The 14,789-nt window shown below is 47.3% G+C and overlaps 1 protein-coding gene across 1 annotated transcript in view; it reads right to left on the bottom strand.

Annotated features, from left to right (window-relative positions):
• SIGLEC1 (sialic acid binding Ig like lectin 1) overlaps nucleotides 1-12,905 on the bottom strand; it is a 78,513-nt gene extending 65,608 nt beyond the window's left edge. The window contains exons 1-3 of the mRNA XM_075332510.1: nucleotides 12,878-12,905; nucleotides 1,862-1,923; nucleotides 967-1,323 (exon numbers count right to left, since the gene is read on the bottom strand). Of these exons, the coding sequence (XP_075188625.1) occupies nucleotides 967-1,323; nucleotides 1,862-1,907 (403 nt within the window). The 5' untranslated portion in view covers nucleotides 1,908-1,923; nucleotides 12,878-12,905. The remainder of the gene's footprint in view (nucleotides 1-966; nucleotides 1,324-1,861; nucleotides 1,924-12,877) is intronic.
• Between the last annotated feature and the right edge of the window lie 1,884 nt (nucleotides 12,906-14,789).

Raw genomic sequence — 14,789 nt, 5'->3', positions numbered from 1 at the left:
TGTGATTGTTACGGATTTTTCTCTTCCCGACAGCAACTCAGACCGTTGAGAGATCCTGAAGATATCAGAGGGATTGGCCTTTGTTAGTTTCATGTGTAAGAGGGTCTTTGGAGTTAGTTACTATGAAGCTATAAATCCCCCAACAGCCACTGCACTTAAATACCAGGAATCTTGAATGCTGCTCTGGGCTTAATGTACCCCCTGACCAGTGCAAGGACGATATATATTACCCAGCTCAACATATTTTCATAGAAAAAACTGTAAAATGTCCAATATTTGCCCCTGCAGGCAATGTACATGTCAGCGGATATCCTATGAGGCTTTCACAGCTCAGGTCGGCAGACCCACAGACAGTCTGTACTTTGCATTCTGTGCTCAGACCAAGTTTCATAGACATCTTCAGGGGCCCTAAAGTAGTTCCACATGAAAATATTTGGGTATGTTCACTCCGAGTTGTGATCACATAGATTTGGCAGTGGCTCTTTTTTAAAATCCACACCCATGAGAATTCAAAGAATATGTGAAACACTGTTTAACACTGATTTTAAAGCAGAACTGTCATGATCCGGGTCGGTATCTGCCACTGTGGTATCTCCCAGCTCCGGCCTGGTCATGTTAGTGGTTAATTTCTCCTTGCCTCGTTCTGGTTTCCGGGATGCTATATCTGAGTGCTCCACCTCTGGTTCAGTGCCAGTGATAGTCTATGTCTCATAGTGTGTGTAGCTGGCTCTGTTGAGGTACCTGATCTGTCCTGCCATGCACCCTCTCCCGCCTAACCTGAGTCTTTGTGTCTGTTCTCCCCCAGCCCCGTCCCACATGTTGTGACAAGAACCACCATAAAATCTAATTCTAAAGAGTGTTTGTGAACATAACCTTAGTTTTTTGGGCAATATTAATACTTATATTTGTACTTTGTTGACTCCAAGGTCTCCCACGATCAGTCATGATTACATTCTGGAGACTCACCTGTAACTTCCAGATCAACACCAATCTTGTCCAACCATTTATTGACATTAATAAGCTCAAATCTGAAAATATATTTCCCGGAGTCCGTTGTCTTAAGGTTTTTGATCAGTATGCTGCAATTTTTTGGCACCGGCTCGCCCACAAATTCTACTCTGTTGAGAAACGCCTCATCTGCTTGGTCAGTAGAATGGTACACGACCTTTCGGTCACTATCATAGCCTTTGTACCAGATTTTGACAATGCCATCCACAGCTTGAATGTCACTAGGAAAGTTGTAAGAGCATGGGAACATGGCACAGGATCCAGAGACGCTCTTCACCATGTTGGGGTAAAACACATTCCAGTCGCACTTAACGCCTAGAAAGACGAATATTCATTATGTCGGTTAGTTCATGTGGGCTTTAATCTATATCAGTGTTTCCCCAACTTTAGTCCTCAGGGCCCCCAACAGATCATGTTGTCAGGATTTCGTTAGTATTGCACAGGTGGGAGGACCTGGGACAATTTCTGATGCCTTGATAATGAATCCATCATTTGTGCAAAGCTAAGGAAATCTTGAAAACATAATCTATTGGGGGCTTTAGGATTGAACTTTGGGAAAAAACGGATGTTATTGCAAAAAGCAAAGCAAAAAAACAAACAAAAAAAACCACACAAAAACAACTAAAAACAAGAACAAAAAAAAAACAACAGCAAAACAATAAAAATAAATGACTAGGGCACAGTGACTCCAGGGTAGCTTCAGGGTCCGTTGGAGTCATTCTCAAAATAAAATCTTGCCTTATCAGGGATTTTATGCTGAAGAAAAGCAGATCTCACCCCGAGGAACCTAGAGATTCTCATTACATTATCATGTAGTTATCAGTTATCAGAAAACTTTCACTTTGTGTTTTACCTCTGGCACTTAAAAGGATCAGAAAATTCCACCTCAGCAGCCACATTTTCCAACTTTAGTGCCTGTAAAAAGATATTGTAAAAAAAATAATATCTTGTTTTTTGAAACATCCTAGAATTTTTTTTAAAAAAACATTTACTTTACTCTTGATAAAACACTACTCATAGCATCATTAAATGTGTTAGTATAATGGTTTTGTAAATAAGCTATCCTTTAGAATGAAGAAAATACTTTTGTTTAGTCCCGCCCCTGAGGTACCGTACAGATAAAAGTTTAACTTTTAGGTTGTATTCACACATTTTTGTGTTGAGATCTAAGGACAGACCATAATGCACAGATTTAGCAGCCTCTTATATGCTTTGGAGGCTGTTGAGGTCCGGGCGGAAAACCAGAACTCAGTCTGGGAATCATGAACCGTAACATACGGATGTGTGAATGTAGTCTTAACCCCTTCACCCCCGGGCGATTTTCCATTTTTGTTTTTTTCCTCCCCTTCTGTCTAGAGCCATAACTTTTTTATTTTTCCGTAAATATTGCCCCATGAGGGTTATGTTTTATGGAACATGTTGTACTTTTGAAAAAAAATATTAGTTTTACCATATAGTGTACTGGAAAATGGGAAAAAATTCAAGTGCGGAAAAATTGCAAAAAGTGTAATTGCACAATAGTTTTTGGAAAATTTTATTCACAGTGTTCATTATATAGTAAAACCGATGGCTCACTGAGATGCCTCAGGTCAGTACGCGTTCATCGACACCAAACATGTGTAGGTTTACTTTTATCTAGTGGGTTAAAAAAAATTCTGAACTTTGTCCAAAAAAAAGAGTAGTGCCTTTGGTGCCATTTTCCTAGACCCATAGCATTCCCATTTTTTGGGACATTTGGCTCAGTGATGCCTTATTTTTGTGTCTTGAGCTGACATTTTTAATGATACCATTTGTGCAGATTCTATGTTTTGATCGCCTGATATTGCATTTTCAAAAATTTTTGCGGCGACCAAAAAAACATAATTTTGTCATTATGAATTTATTCTTGGCATGCCATATGCCAATAAGATTAATTGATTTTATATTTTGATAGATTGCGCATTTCTGAATGTGTTGCTACCAAATATGTATATATTTTTTTATTTTTTTTAATTATTTTATTTTCAAGGGGGGTGAATGGGGGGGGTGATTTGAACTTTTTGGTTTTTCTTATTTTTTTTATATTTTTTAAATTTTTTTTTACTTATTTTATTTTTTTTACTAGTCTCCCTAGGGGAATTTATCATGCTAAAACCTTAACTGCAGCAATGTGTTACTTGCTGGTCTGAATAGTAGTATTTTAATACAATCACTGTTTACGCTGCCACCAGTTCTGTGTTTGCTGAGCCCAGTATACCACCTATACCACTATTGGACACCTTTCTGTGTATAGGCAGACACTATGTATAGGCAGACACTGCGCATAGGCCAAAAGCTTCTAATCAGTGGTGGGAGTGGGGTTACACTAACTATACATCTAGTCATGCATTGATAATCTCCTACTGATAAAACACTAATTTTATTAAACAGCAGCAAATAATAAAAAAAGGCGGGACATCAATGGGATTAGGGTCTCTGCCCCTACATTATGATACTCTAAGATTACATAACGAAAACCTGATGACAGATTCCCTTTTAACAAAGCTTGCAACATGACTAAAGGGTGCTTTACACACTGCGACATCACTAACGCTATATCGTCAAGGTCACATCGGTAGTGACGCACATCCAGTGCCTTTAGCAACATCGCAGCGTGTGACATCTAGGAGCGACGATCAACGAGCGCAAAAACGTGAAAAATCGTTGCTCGTTGACACGTCGTTCATTTCCTTAATATCGTTGCTGCTGCAGGCACGATGTTGTTCGTCGTTCCTGCGGCAGCAAACATCGCTATGTGTGACACCTCCACCGGCAATGCGGAAGGAAGAAGGTGGGCGGCATGTTCCGGCCGCTCATCTCCGCCCTCCTCTGCTATCGGATGGCTGCCGTGTGACGCCGCTGTGACGCCGCACGAACTGCCCCCTTAGAAAGGAGGTGGATCACCGGCCAGAGTGACGCCGCGGACAAGGTAAGTCCGTGTGACGGGTGTAAGCGATGTTGTGCGCCACGGCCAGCGATTTGCCCGTGACGCACAACCTACAGGGGCGGGTACCGATATCGCAGCGTGTAAAGTACCCTTCAGAATATTAGACAAACTGAAGATCGCTATTACATAGTTACATAGTTACATAGTTACTTAGGTTGAAAAAAGACCTAGGTCCATCTAGTTCAACCTTCCTCCACCAGTTCTACATTTAGTCACTAAGTCATTTATAACTAACAATGTTTTGTGTACTGAGGAAATCATCCAGCCCTTTTTTAAAAGCTGTTATAGTATCTGCCATTACTACCTCTTGTGGTAGGGTATTCCACAGTCTGACCGCTCTAACTGTAAAGAACCCTTTCCTATTTAGCTGCTGGAATCGCTTTTCTTCCACTCGCAGTGAGTGCCCCCTGGTCCTTAGTACTGTCTTTGGGAGGAATAAGTCATGTGCCAGTCCTTTATATTGACCACACATGTATTTATACATATAAATGAGATCTCCTCTGAGACGTCTTTTTTCTAAGCTAAACATATCTAACTTTTTCAAGCTGTCATCATATGGGAGGCCTCCATTACTCATCATACGGGCGGCCTCCATTACTCATCATACGGGCGGCCTCCATTACTCATCATACGGGCGGCCTCCATTACTCATCATACGGGCGGCCTCCATTACTCATCATACGGGCGGCCTCCATTACTCATCATACGGGCGGCCTCCATTCCTTTTAGTAGTCTAGTTGCCCGCCTTTGAACTGACTCTAACTTCTGAATGTCCTTTTTAAAATGTGGAGCCCAAAACTGGATCCCGTATTCCAGATGTGGCCTTACAAGTGATTTATAGAGGGGTAACAATACATTGGGATCACGGGATCTAATCTCTCTTTTTATACACCCTAAAATCTTGTTTGCTTTAGCAGCTGTTGCTTGACATTGAGAGCTGCTGCTCAGCTTATTTGTAATGAGAATACCCAAGTCCTTCTCCTGTTCTGTAGTCCCGAGTTTACTTCCATTTAATGTATACGCAGCTATAGGATTACTCCGTCCTAGGTGCATTACTTTACATTTATCAACATTAAATCTCATTTGCCAAGTATCTGCCCATTCTGACATCTTATCCAGATCTTTTTGTAATATTGTACTATCCAGGTGTCACGCTCCCCGGGTCCCCTGCTCTGCTCCCCGGCTCACCTGCCACGCTCCCCGGCTTCCCTGCGTCGCTCCCCAATTCCTCTGTCCGGCGTCCGCCGCTCCCCGGTCTCCAGCCTCCATTGCCTGCGGTCCCCAGGCGTCCTGGTCCCCGCTCCCGGCGCCCGTCGGCTACTCAGCCCCAGCCCGGCTCTCCTGCTTCCTCCTCACCGCTCCCTGCCCTGGCTTCTGGCACCCGGGCCTCGCGCATGCGCGTTAGGGCGCGCGCGCGGTCATTGACCCTTTCTTAAAGGGCCAGCGTCCACTGACAGGAAATTTAGCACACAGGTACAGGGTATAAAAGGGGTTAGTGTCCAAGTGGGCGGGGCCTGTTCTTCGTGTTTCCCAAGCTAGGAGTCAGGTCTCCTTGTGTTCCTGTGATATACTCACCTCTCTCTCTTCTAGAGCCGATCCTGCCTCGCCATCCGGTCCTGCCGAATCCCGAACCCCGAACGCTGACTATCTGCCATCCTGACAGTCCGTTCCATCTCTGATCCCTGTGGTGACCCGTCCTCTCGCTCCATCGGTTCCGGACTCCGCCTGACAACATCTCGGCTTCCGAACCTGAGCTCCGTCACCCGGACTATCATCAGTGACTCCGTGGTCCCAGGGACTTCTCCATTCTACTCTTGTGCACGGTCTGTCCTGCTACCCGTAGAGCTCCAGCTACCGAACCCCTTACCTTCATCAAGGAGTTCGGCCCAGTGGATCCACCTCCTGGGTCTGCCCGTCCACCTGGCCCTAACAGTAAGAACAGGCCATGGATCCCGCCGAAGCACTAGCGGCCTTGCAGGAAGAACTCACACGCCAGCGTGAGACTCAGACCCGCATGCTGAACTTTATGTCTTCTGTGGACGCCCGCCTGAACACGCTACAAGCGTCGGTTACATCTTCATCATCTTGGGCTTCCACTAGACAATCCACGACTCCAGCTCCCGTGGCAGCCTCCTCGGATGCTTCCAGGCTTCGTTTGGCCTCACCACCCCGGTACGCCGGTGATCCCAAGACCTGCAGGGGATTCATAAACCAATGCTCCCTCCATTTCACGCAGCTGCCGCATTTGTTTGCCTCCAACCAAGCCAAGGTCGCCTTCATGATGTCCCATCTAGAGGACGAGGCATTGGCGTGGATGAACCCCTTGTGGGAGAAGGAGGACCCTGTGACCACGAACATCCAGGAGTTCCTGCAGGCATTTCGTGGCACCTTTGACGAGCCCGGACGCGCCTCCGCATCTGCCTCATCTCTTCTCCGGTTACGTCAGGGGACTCTGACGGTGGGTCAATATGCCATCCGTTTTCGCACCTTGGCTTCGGAACTCGGGTGGAACAACGAGGCTCTAACCGCCGCCTTCTGGGAAGGACTCTCGGGTCGAATTAAAGATGAGCTGGCTGGTCGTGACGTACCGTCCACCCTGGATGCCCTGATTACCCTAGCGACTCGAGTGGACATTCGCTTTCAGGAGCGATCCAAAGAGGTGTCCCGTGAGAGACGACCGGTACGGCATTCCTCTCCTCCGCAGAAGCCCGCCGTACTTCAGTCAACGGCATCTGGTGTCTCCGTCCACGAGCCCATGCAGATCGACCGTGTGCGGCAGTCTGAACAACGCCGAGCAGAGCGGCTCGCCAAGGGCCTCTGCTTCTACTGCGGAGAGGGCACACACCTTCTACGCTCCTGTCCAGAGAGGCCGGGAAACTCCAAAGCCTAGGGTTGGTAGGAGAGGCCACCCTAGGTGCTGGGACTCTCTCAGACCCGGTTACGTGGACTGTTCAAGTGACAACGGGAGAGACGCGGTTCACGGCCGAGGCGTACCTCGATTCCGGGGCAGCAGGCAATTTCATCCAGCAGGCCACGGTGGACAAGTACCAGGTGCCTGTTACTCCACTCGACAAACCCCTCGTGATTGCCTCTGTGGATGGGAGACCCCTCTCTGACACCATCTCGTGGATCACCAGGCCGATCGTACTGCGTATCGGTGTCCTGCACACCGAGAACATCGCTCTCTACGTCCTCCCACACATGTCCCATCAAATCCTGCTGGGACTCCCCTGGTTAAGGACACACGAACCGTCAGTCAGCTGGGGCACTGGTGAAATCACCCGATGGGGCTCTTCTTGCCATTAGAACTGTCTGAAGACCATACAACCCATCCGACGACCTCCGGTTCCAGAGTCCCTACCGGGACTGCCCTCGGCCTATTGGTCCTTCGCGGACGTCTTTGACAAAAAATAATCAGAGGTACTTCCGCCACATCGTCCTTACGATTGTGCCATCGACCTGCTCCCGGGAACTACACCACCTCGAGGACGGATATATCCGCTGTCTCCTGCCGAAACAAGGGCCATGTCTACTTACATCACAGAGAGCCTGGCAAGGGGATTCATTCGGAGATCCTCCTCTCCTGCTGGAGCAGGCTTCTTCTTCGTTAAGAAGAAAGAAGGTGACCTACGCCCATGCATAGACTACCGGGGATTGAACCAAATCACCGTGAAAAACAAGTACCCCCTGCCGCTCATCCCCGAATTGTTTGATCGGCTTAGAGGAGCTCGTGTGTTCACCAAGTTGGATCTTCGGGGTGCCTACAACCTGGTCCGCATCCACTCTGGGGACGAATGGAAGACCGCGTTCAATACTCGCGATGGGCACTATGAATACTGTGTGATGCCCTTCGGCCTGTGTAACGCACCAGCAGTCTTTCAGGAATTGGTGAACGACGTGTTCCGAGACCTTCTCTACGTCTGTGTGGTGGTGTATCTTGATGACATCCTGGTCTTTTCTCCAGACCTCCAGACCCACAGAGAGAACGTGCAGCTGGTACTACGACGACTGAGGGAGAATCGTCTGTACGCCAAGTACGAGAAGTGTGTCTTCGAGCAGTCTTCTCTTCCCTTCCTGGGTTACGTCATCTCCGATACCGGACTGCAGATGGATCCAAAGAAGGTCTCTTCCATTCTCAACTGGCCTCCTTCTTCTGGACTAAAGGCAATCCAACGCTTTCTGGGATTCGCCAACTATTACCGCCAGTTCATTCCTCACTTCTCGGCTCTGACTGCTCCTCTCTCCGCCTTGACCAAGAAGGGGGCTAATCCAAAAGGACTGGTCACCTGCGGCCGACGCCACGTTTGGCTCCCTGAAGCGGGCATTTGCCTCCTCTCCTGTGCTCCACCGTCCGGAGTTAAACCGACAGTTCACCTTGGAGGTGGATGCCTCCTCCTCGGGAGCCGGAGCAGTGCTCATGCAGAAGTCCTCCTCCGGGAAGATGGTGACTTGCGGTTTCTTCTCCAAGAGCTTCTCAGCGCCTGAACGCAACTACACCATCGGTGACCGAGAGCTATTGGCAGTCAAACTGGCTCTGGAGGAATGGCGCTACCTTCTGGAAGGAGCAGTGTACCCCGTTATTATTTACACGGACCACAAGAACCTGGAATACCTGCGGTCTGCTCAGCGACTGAACCCACGGCAAGCCAGGTGGTCCTTGTTCTTTGCCAGATTCGATTTCCAGCTCCATTTCCGACCCGCGGACAAGAATGTACGCGCAGATGCCTTGTCCAGGTCATTCATGCCCATGGAGCAGGAGGAGGAGACATCCCAGCCCATCATCTGTCCTAGTAAAATCATTCCGGTGACTCCTGTCACCCTGGCCCAGATACCGCCCGGGAAGACCTATGTCTCTGAGACTGACAGGCAAAAAGTGTTACACTGGGGCCATGCCTCGAAAATAGCCGGTCATGCTGGTCAGAAGAGAACATGGAGTACGATTGTACGTCATTACTGGTGGCCATCCCTTCGGACGGATGTCGCTTCTTTTGTCTCAGCCTGCTCCTCTTGTGCCAGGAACAAAACGCCCAAACACCTGCCATATGGCCGTCTTCTGCCTCTGCCTATACCCTCAGTTCCGTGGCAACACATTGCGATGGACTTTATTACGGACTTGCCACTGTCCTCCGGACACACAGTCATATGGGTCGTGGTGGATCGGTTCTCTAAAATGGCTCATTTCGTCCCTATGGCTGGACTGCCCTCTGCCCAGGAACTCGCTGACGCCTATATACAACACATCTTCCGCTTGCATGGCTTTCCATCACACATTGTGTCCGTCAGAGGAACTCAGTTTACCTCCCGCTTCTGGAGGGCTCTCTGCAATCATCTGGGAGTGACTCTGGACTTTTCTTCAGCCTACCATCCTCAGTCGAACGGCCAAGTGGAACGGGTCAATCAGATCTTGACCTCCTTCTTACGTCACTACGTCAACGCCCATCATGACGACTGGTCCACGCTTCTTCCTTGGGCTGAATTCTCCCATAACCACCACGTCAGTGAGTCCTCCTCCAGCTCTCCCTTCCATGTCGTTTACGGACTTCAGCCTTCCGTCCCATTGCCTGTATCCTCTTCCTCGGATGTCCCTGCTGCTGATGCTGTAGCCCGTGACTTTGCAACGATTTGGGACTCTGTCAAGGCGTCCCTTGGACGTGCTTCCCTGCGGATGAAGAGACACGCAGACAAGAGGCGTCTGGACCCTCCGTGTTTCTCTCCAGGAGATCTCGTCTGGCTTGCTTCCAAGTACGTCCGATTGAAGCTACCATCCTACAAGCTGGGACCTTGCTACATCGGGCCGTTTAAAGTCCTCAGCAAGATCAATGAGGTCTCCTACAAGCTGCAGCTCCCGGCCACCATGTGGATACCCAACTCCTTCCACGTCTCCCTGCTCAAGCCGGTTGTCCTTGGTCCCTTCTCCGCTGCTGCCAGTTCGGCTCCTCCTCCTATTGCCGATGACGACATCTATGCGGTAAGGGATATCGTGGCCATGAAAACCGTACGGGGCCGTCAGTTCTTCCTGGTGGACTGGGCAGGGTATGGTCCTGAGGATAGGTCCTAGGAACCCCGGGAGAACGTGGGTACTCCCCTGATACGTGCCTTCCTGTCCCGGTTGCGGGGAGGAGGGCGTGGGGGGGGGTACTGTCACGCTCCCCGGGTCCCCTGCTCTGCTCCCCGGCTCACCTGCCACGCTCCCCGGCTTCCCTGCGTCGCTCCCCGGTTCCTCTGTCCGGCGTCCGCCGCTCCCCGGTCTCCAGCCTCCATTGCCTGCGGTCCCCAGGCGTCCTGGTCCCCGCTCCCGGCTCCCGTCGGCTACTCAGCCCCAGCCCGGCTCTCCTGCTTCCTCCTCACCGCTCCCTGCCCTGGCTTCTGGCACCCGGGCGTCGCGCATGCGCGTTAGGGCGCGCGCGCGGTCATTGACCCTTTCTTAAAGGGCCAGCATCCACTGACAGGAAATTGAGCACACAGGTACAGGGTATAAAAGGGGTTAGTGTCCAAGTGGGCGGGGCCTGTTCTTCGTGTTTCCCAAGCTAGGAGTCAGGTCTCCTTGTGTTCCTGTGATATACTCACCTCTCTCTCTTCTAGAGCCGATCCTGCCTCGCCATCCGGTCCTGCCGGATCCCGAACCCCGAACGCTGACTATCTGCCATCCTGACAGTCCGTTCCATCTCTGATCCCTGTGGTGACCCGTCCTCTCGCTCCATCGGTTCCGGACTCCGCCTGACAACATCTCGGCTTCCGAACCTGAGCTCCGTCACCTGGACTATCATCAGTGACTCCGTGGTCCCAGGGACTTCTCCATTCTACTCTTGTGCACGGTCTGTCCTGCTACCCGTAGTGCTCCAGCTACCGAACCCCTTACCTTCATCAAGGAGTTCGGCCCAGTGGATCCACCTCCTGGGTCTGCCCGTCCACCTGGCCCTAACACCAGGTCAGTTTTTAATATCCTACATAGTTTGGTGTCATCGGCAAAGACTGACACTGTACTATCAATCCCATCCACAAGGTCATTAATAAAGAGAGTAAAAAGAATCGGTCCAAGCACAGATCCCTGCGGCACCCCTTTGCTGACTATAGCCCATTTAGAGAATGTACCATTTATGACTACTCTTTGTTTCCTATCTTTTAGCCAATTCCTTACCCAGTTGCATACAGTTTCCCCTAGTCCTTGCTTCTGGAGCTTTAGTATAAGGCTATTATGTGGTACAGTATCAAATGCCTTTACAAAGTCCAAATAAATCACATCAGCTGCATTACCAATATCCAGGTTTGCACTTACCCCCTAATAGAACCCCAACAGGTTGGTTAGACACGACTTATCTTTCATGAATCCATGCTGTTTGTCAGTTATCATATTATTTTCTGCAACATATTTTTGCATGTCATCCCGCTATGAATTGAAGAGCTGCCCATTTTTTGGCTAAGATCTGTGATAACATTGTAAGAGTTGATGAACGGCTGGACTTTAAGTGAAGCCTCTACTAGAGAGATACCGGCCACCAGAATTAGACCTTAACAGAACAAACAAAGGATTTCATAAACTTTTGAGATGACGTAACCTGATATTGGAAATGTCAGTCGGTGGGATCAGGGTTCTAGGTGTAGAATATCCTCTTCAGAGAGGAAGAAGAGTTGAACTCTAGTACAACCTATTAAAAGTAGCAATCCTAAAAGTCAATATCAAAGTCAAACCTGACACACCATTTACATATATGCATTTTGGGGTGTTTACTTCTCATCAGTGCAAAGCAGGAGATCTGATTTGGCTAGGTGAGATGTCACTGTCTGGAAGCTTCATTGAGAAGGTTTTGCCTTGTGAAGAATCCCTTCCAGGGTAAGGAGACTATAAGGCCATGCAATGCTCCTCCAGAAATTTTAATATTTAAAGTCAAGGCTTGATAAAGGGCCCATATTGACTTTTATAATTGCTTCCTCCCAATAGGTGGCACTTCAGCTTTTGTCTTATAGTCTATTTACACATTTAAATTTCCAGATGATCGCATGGCCTATAAGTCTCCTTACGCTGCTTTGCCGCTTTCCACAAGAAGAAATGTTCCCTCTTAGGCCCTCAGCAAAGGCTACAGAAGCACTGATATATTTCCTTTTAATACCTTTTTTTTGTTTAGTGAAAAGAAACCTATTAATGAAATGTATGAAAAGATCCTTAAAGGGGTTTTCCCATGAAAAAAGCTGATTTTAAAGCTGTATTTAATCAATAGAAATTGGAATAATATTTTACACAATTGGATGTGTTTAATAAAATGTTCTTATGCTGAGATAATCTCATATATGTGTCCCTGCTGTGTACTGTGTAATGGCCGTGTCTGACCGTACAGGACGTGGTCTGACCACATCACATCTCCTGGATGAGGGAGGAAGCAAAAGAGAATATACAGACATTACAGCTGATTCTTTTTGTGAGATAAAGCATTTCCCTGCCTGTTTTTTAAAAAATATTTTACCTCAAATAATTATTTTCAATTTTCTGCAGTAATGTCTGTATACTTTTTTACGCCTTGCCCCCTCCCAGGAGCTGTGGTGTGATCAGACCATGTCCTGTACTGTCAGACACAACCATTACACAGCAGGGACACATATATAAGATTATCTCAGCACAGGAACATTATTTTTAAACACATCCAATTGTGGAAATTATTATTATTCCAAGATCTATTGATTAAAATCAACTTTGTTTGTGGGAAAAAAGCCTTTAATTCTAATTAAAACAATGAAAACAATTTCTCATTCACTTATTTCTATGCTGAGTTATTTAGGTACCAAATTCTGCAGCAATGTTTCTAACAAAAAAGTTATTTTGTCCTTTTTTTTCCATCTGAATTTGTATTTATTTCAGCATCCTGTCCAAAAAAGCAATAAATATTACAGAGTAATAGTAATGTACATTACCTTTAGAAATATCCACGTTTCCCTCATCTGGCCAGACACCTTCTGATGGACATTCGAGGCTTTTATGTGTTTTCTCAATCTTAAAGTTCCTCTTTTTCACGTTCTTGTCAGCAATTTTTTTCAGATTTTTTTTATCACTTGTTCTTAAATGAGGAAGAAACTAATATCATTGAGGGAGAAAAAAGTTTCCTCATCATATTACTGATTATTATTCCTGACCCAAATTACCATTATATTTCATTGTGATAATAATCCGCCATCGGAAGAGTCAAACGTCACCAGCTAGAAGGCGTCAAGAGTGGAAACTAAAGAGGGTTAAAGGGGGCTTTACACGCTACGATATCGTTAATGTTTTATCGTCGGGGTCACGTTGTTTGTGACGCACATCCGGCGTCATTAACGAGATTTCAGCGTGTGACACTGAGCAGCGACCTTAAGCGACCTTAAAAATGGTGAAAATCGTTCACCATGGAGAGGTCGTCCCAAAACCAAAAATCGGTAATGGTTGATTATCGATGTTGTTCGGCGCTCCTGCGGCAGCGCACATCGCTATGTGCGACACCACAGGAGCGAGGAACATCTCCTTACCTGCCGCCGGCCGCAATGCGGAAGGAAGGTGGTGGGCGGGATGTTACGTCCCACTCATCTCCGCCCTTCTGCTTTGATTGGCCGGCCGCCTAGTGACGTCGCGGTGACGTCGCTGTGATGCCGAACGTTCCTCCCCCTTGAGAGAGGGATTGTTCGGCAGTCACAGCGACGCCGCCGACCAGGTAAGTGCATGTGACGCTGCCGTAGCGATAATGTTCACATGAAATCGCATGCACGACAGGGGTGGGTGCTTTTGCGTACGATATCGCTAGAAATTGCTAGTGATATCGTAGCGTGTAAAGCCCGCTTTAATACTTAAATGTTTTTTATGGAGGAGCTCTGAAAAAATTTTAACAGCTCAAACAAGAGTTTGTTACTAGGGATGAGCCAATGTATTCGCCACTATTCGGTATCTGACGGATAAAACAACATCCGCTCCGATACTTTCAGTTTCCTTTCCAACTTCCTGGCCCCTGTATTCCAGCCAATTGCCTCCAGGTCCGGCATAATCCACAAGAGGGAGAGAGAAAGAGAAAGAGCTCTTTCTGCCTTTTCCTCAGTCCCCATAGGTCACCGTTAGGTCCAACGTGAAATTATTCGGGTTTCCCATAGACTTACATTGCGCATCGAATATTCGCGAATAGTTGATTAGAGGCGACCTATTCGTCGGATATTCGTCAAAGCGGATATTTTAGTATTCTATCATCCCTATTTGTTACCTAATACCAGGTTTTATCAGTTTCTTCAACTCCGGCTCAAGCTAGAGCAAGAAGTGTAGATACAGGATCCTGAGCTGTTGTAGAGCAGAGTCATGGTTTCCTAGTTCTTAAGATTCAAAGTTGAAAGACGTCCATCGAGTCTGACCTACCGTATTATCGGAAATATTTTCAAATCTAAATCCACAAAGGAGATAATATCAGTGTCCGATAAAAAACAATTGTTTAAACAATGGGGATGCGATGGAAGCGATATAGAACAGAAATTTTGAAGTGGATGTAGGAAAAATAGAGAGAGAATCCGGGGAACAATCATTGGACTCAGACGTGTTTTATCCCAGAATGTGGCACAAAGAAGATGTTTATAGGACCCCAAAATATTATGATATTATGGATATTAAGTCAGGGAATGGATGCACAGTGCCTGAGGTGTAATGAAGAAATAGCGGCTCTGAAGCACATATTTTGTTGGTGCGCTGTAAAAACTTTGGAGGTATTTAATAGATTTGATTTGGAGAATATATACCGGAGATCAAAATTAGGGCACAATGTCTGATCACTTTTCAGAAATAATGTCATCTCCATTGATGACCATGCTCTGGTTTTGT

The sequence above is a fragment of the Anomaloglossus baeobatrachus genome, chromosome 1, assembly GCF_048569485.1.
Source record: "Anomaloglossus baeobatrachus isolate aAnoBae1 chromosome 1, aAnoBae1.hap1, whole genome shotgun sequence".
Taxonomy (NCBI): Eukaryota; Metazoa; Chordata; class Amphibia; order Anura; family Aromobatidae; genus Anomaloglossus; species Anomaloglossus baeobatrachus.
This window is presented reverse-complemented; position numbering and strand designations above follow the sequence as displayed.